The sequence below is a fragment of the Erithacus rubecula genome, assembly GCF_903797595.1.
Source record: "Erithacus rubecula genome assembly, contig: scaffold_180_arrow_ctg1, whole genome shotgun sequence".
Classification (NCBI taxonomy): domain Eukaryota; kingdom Metazoa; phylum Chordata; class Aves; order Passeriformes; family Muscicapidae; genus Erithacus; species Erithacus rubecula.
The window spans coordinates 15,000-18,513 of record NW_027636129.1 but is presented as its reverse complement, the minus strand read 5'-3'; the positions used below and the strand labels follow the sequence as shown (position 1 = coordinate 18,513).

The 3,514-nt window shown below is 60.8% G+C and overlaps 1 protein-coding gene across 1 annotated transcript; it reads right to left on the bottom strand.

The window, feature by feature from the left end:
- Positions 1 to 265: 265 nt before the first annotated feature.
- LOC306815660 (low affinity immunoglobulin gamma Fc region receptor III-like) lies at positions 266 to 1,750 on the bottom strand (the record flags this gene model as incomplete). Its single annotated transcript, XM_079332227.1, has 6 exons — positions 266 to 347; positions 413 to 548; positions 648 to 902; positions 1,161 to 1,391; positions 1,480 to 1,588; positions 1,733 to 1,750. 6 exons carry the CDS (start codon positions 1,748 to 1,750, stop codon positions 266 to 268), a joined length of 831 nt encoding a protein of 276 aa, XP_079188353.1.
- Between the last annotated feature and the right edge of the window lie 1,764 nt (positions 1,751 to 3,514).

The window sequence follows — 3,514 nt, the reverse complement described above, 5'->3', positions numbered from 1 at the left end:
ACACAAGGTGAAAGTTGAAGGGATGCACAGGAAAGATTTTGGGGACCCAGACAGTGATGGAAGGGCCATGGACAATGGAGGGACATCAGAGAGGGAGAGGGACACCCAGGAAGAACTGTGGGGATCTGGTGGAGGATGCAGGAACCAGCAAGGATGATGTGGGGAACCAGAGAGAGAGCTGAGAAGGCAGGGCAGCACGCAGAGGGTTGAGCAGGGATGGGAGACCTGTGAGGGCTGTGGGGGCTCCCCGTGCCCATCCCTGCACTCACTGCGCACCGTGACGCCGAGCCGGGCACTGCTCTTCCGCACGGTCCCCCCCTTGGAGCGCACCTCGCAGCTGTAATTCCCTGAGTGGGAGACCCCCACAGCGGGCACCAGGAGCTGTGAGGACCCCTGTGGGCCCCCCACCAACTGCCCATCTCGGTAGAAACGGTACAGGAGGGGGGCTGGGGGCCGCAGGGGGCTGGGGGTGCTGAGGCAGCTGAGATTGAGGGGGGACCCCTCGGGGAGCTCGGGGGGACCCTCCAGCACCAAGACAGGCTTGAGCTCTGGGAAGAAGATGGGGGTGGGGACGGTGGTTCTGAGTACACTGATAAGTGGCTTTGGGGGTGTCAGGATATTGGGGTTCCAGTTGTGGGGGTGCTCACCGTGCACTGTCACTGTCACCGGTGCTGACGCTTTTGCTCCTGCTCGCACCAAGCCCCCACAGTGGTAGCGGCCGCTGTTGTGCATCTCCAGGGACAACAGGGACAGCTCTGTGTTTTTGAGGGACCCCCTCAGCTCCTTGTCGTCCTTGTAAAATCGCACCCTGGTGACAGGATTGTCCTGCCATCCCCGGCAGCGCAGTGTCACCGTGTCCCCCTCCAGCAGTGCCCGTGCTGGCACCTGCAGCACCAGCCAGTCTGTGGGAGCAGAGAGTCACATCACACTGAGGAGCCCGAGACAGGTCCAGAGTGGGTGGCAACAGCATCGGGGACATCTGGGTGCAGTATCCACTGCATGGGAGGGTCCCAGAGACAGCAGGAGCACCCCCGTGACACAGCTGTCCTTGTGTGCAGGGGACAGGCTCTCGGCACACGAGGGATGTGCATCCATTCACCGAGTGAAACCCAACCAGACCTATCAGGGAGCCACCCTGAGCATTTCAGATCCCCACTCACCTTGTGATACCATCACGGGGCGGCTGAGCCCACTGCTGGGTCTTTCACACTGGTAGGTGCCACTCTCGGTGACAATGAAGCTGTCGGGTCCCTCCTGCCACCAGCGCCGCCAGTCCTTGTACCAGGTGGTGGAACCGGCGGTCCCCGAGCCCTGGCAGGTCAGTGTCACCCTGTCCCACAGCACCGCCGGCGTCCATGGGGGCTCCACCAGGAGCTGGGTGCTCTGGGCACCTGCGGGTGACAGGGGACACCAACCTGCCAGGGCCACCACGGGGCTGGGGACAGCAGGGCAGGGACATGGCATCCCCCGAGGACTCACCAGCGAGGCTGAGGGTCTGGGCTGGAAGAGAGAAGGGACAGGGCTGGGTGGGGGTGGCACCATGGGGACAGCAGCACCTGGGGGACCTGGTGTTGTGTCTGTCCCCAAACTGTCCCCACAGGAGCACTGGTGTAGCATGGAGGTTTTGAGGACAGAAACACTGAAGTAACCCTGGGCTGAGGCAGGACATGGGGACATTGTGGACACCCCATGTGTGCACAGGTCACCTCCCCCTGCCCTAAAGCACCTGTACCCGCAGCCACATCCCCATGGCCCTGTGCCCGTGATCCTATTCCCATGGCACCTGTCACCATGCCCCATCTGCACAGAATGTGACCCTTGTACCTGCATCCCTGTCTCCCTGTCCCAAACAGCTGCCCCGACCCCAAGGTTCCTTTGGCCACATCCTTGTCTCCACACCCCAATCCCCTGTTTCCATCCTCACATCCCAGTTCCTCTGTTTCTGTCCCCACGGCCACCCCATGACTCTGATCACACTGGAGTACATGCCCATGCCCTGGCTCTGCTGGCCTTGGGGGCCTCAGCGGTCCCCACAGCCTCCCTGTGCCCCCTCCCCACTGCTCTCTGCCTCACCAGGGCCCATCCCCAGGGCGTCAGGCCCGTGCCCAGGGGCACTCACCCCACAGGAGCAGCGTCACCTTCCCGGCCATCCCGGTGTCCCTGGCCATGGGCACTGGCTGTCACTCGCTGCTGGGGCCACCTGTCCCCTGGCTGGCGGCTCTTGGGATGAAGGGACAGGAAACGAGGTCACGTCTTGTCCTCACGTGTAGGTGGCTCTTGGTGGGGGCAGGGTGGGGACAGGATGGGGGCAGGGTAGGGATCTTGTGAGACGTGAGGGTGATGGTGGAATATGGTAGGGACAGAGTTTTGCCAGAATTTGGAGTCTGAGGTGTTGCAGGGAGCCAGGGATGGGTGTCCAGGGCATGGGGGTCAGGGGAAAAAAGGGACCCTCAGGAAGGGGTTTGTGGTGGAACTAACAGCCATTGGGATGGGATCATGGTGGTGCTGGGCAATGGGAGAGCTGGGACTGTTGTCCAAGAGAGGGGAGGAGAGATCAAAAGAACGGGGGTATCATGATTTGGTTCCCGGGGGGAAACAGGGATGTGCAATGGCTGGGTGGGCACACAGGTCACAACTCCTTCACAGGGTGTCTCAGATTTTGGCTGACTCAGTGCCCAGCACAGCCCCCACAGGGTGTTCATGGCCAGGGGGGCACCCAGACTTGTCCTGAGAGGTTCTGCCTCTCTGCCCCACACACCCCTGGGCTTTTTCCTGGCTCACACATCCCAGGGAACACCTGAGCAGGTAAGAGATGGGCCATCCCAGAAAGGGGAAAAGGGGACTGGGGTGTGCAGGTAGTGGTTGGGGCGCTGTGGGGGATGAGGATCTCTGGGTGTGCTCCCCCAAGATTTTCACTTTCTCTTTCCTGCAGCAGAAGGAAGAGGCTGTTTGTACTGAGGCCAGGACGTGGATTCTGTTGTGGGGACACATCCAGAGGGGTCCTGCTCTGAGAGAAAAGGGCTCCTCTGGGCTGGTGACACCTGGGTCTTATCCCAGGGGCCTCCTCGTTCTGGAGGTGCCACATCCTTGGGGATTCCTGTCCCAGAGCTGGCACATCCTGGGCACCTCTGTCCTGGGGTTCCTGAGCTTTCTCACTGTCCCCAGTGTGACCCTGGCACCTCGGGAGTGCCCAAACTTAAGGTGATTCCTGTGTTGACCTTGCCCTATGATGGGAAATGCCAGGTACATTTGGTTCCACTGCAAACTGTGTAAATGCCCGTTTGTCCCTCAGGCTCTGATTCCCTGGTAAATCCACTGCACCCTGCCCTGAATTCCCCTGCCTGGGAACTCCCTGCTCCTGCTGGGACACCCCTGTGCCCCAGAGCCACGTGTGAAACCCCTGCTCCATATTTCCACATTTTTCCCTCTCTACTGGTGTCCACATTCAGAACCCAATCATTCTTTCTGGTAGGTTTCAGAGGGCTGCACTTTTTGTTCAAGGAGGAAGGTCCTG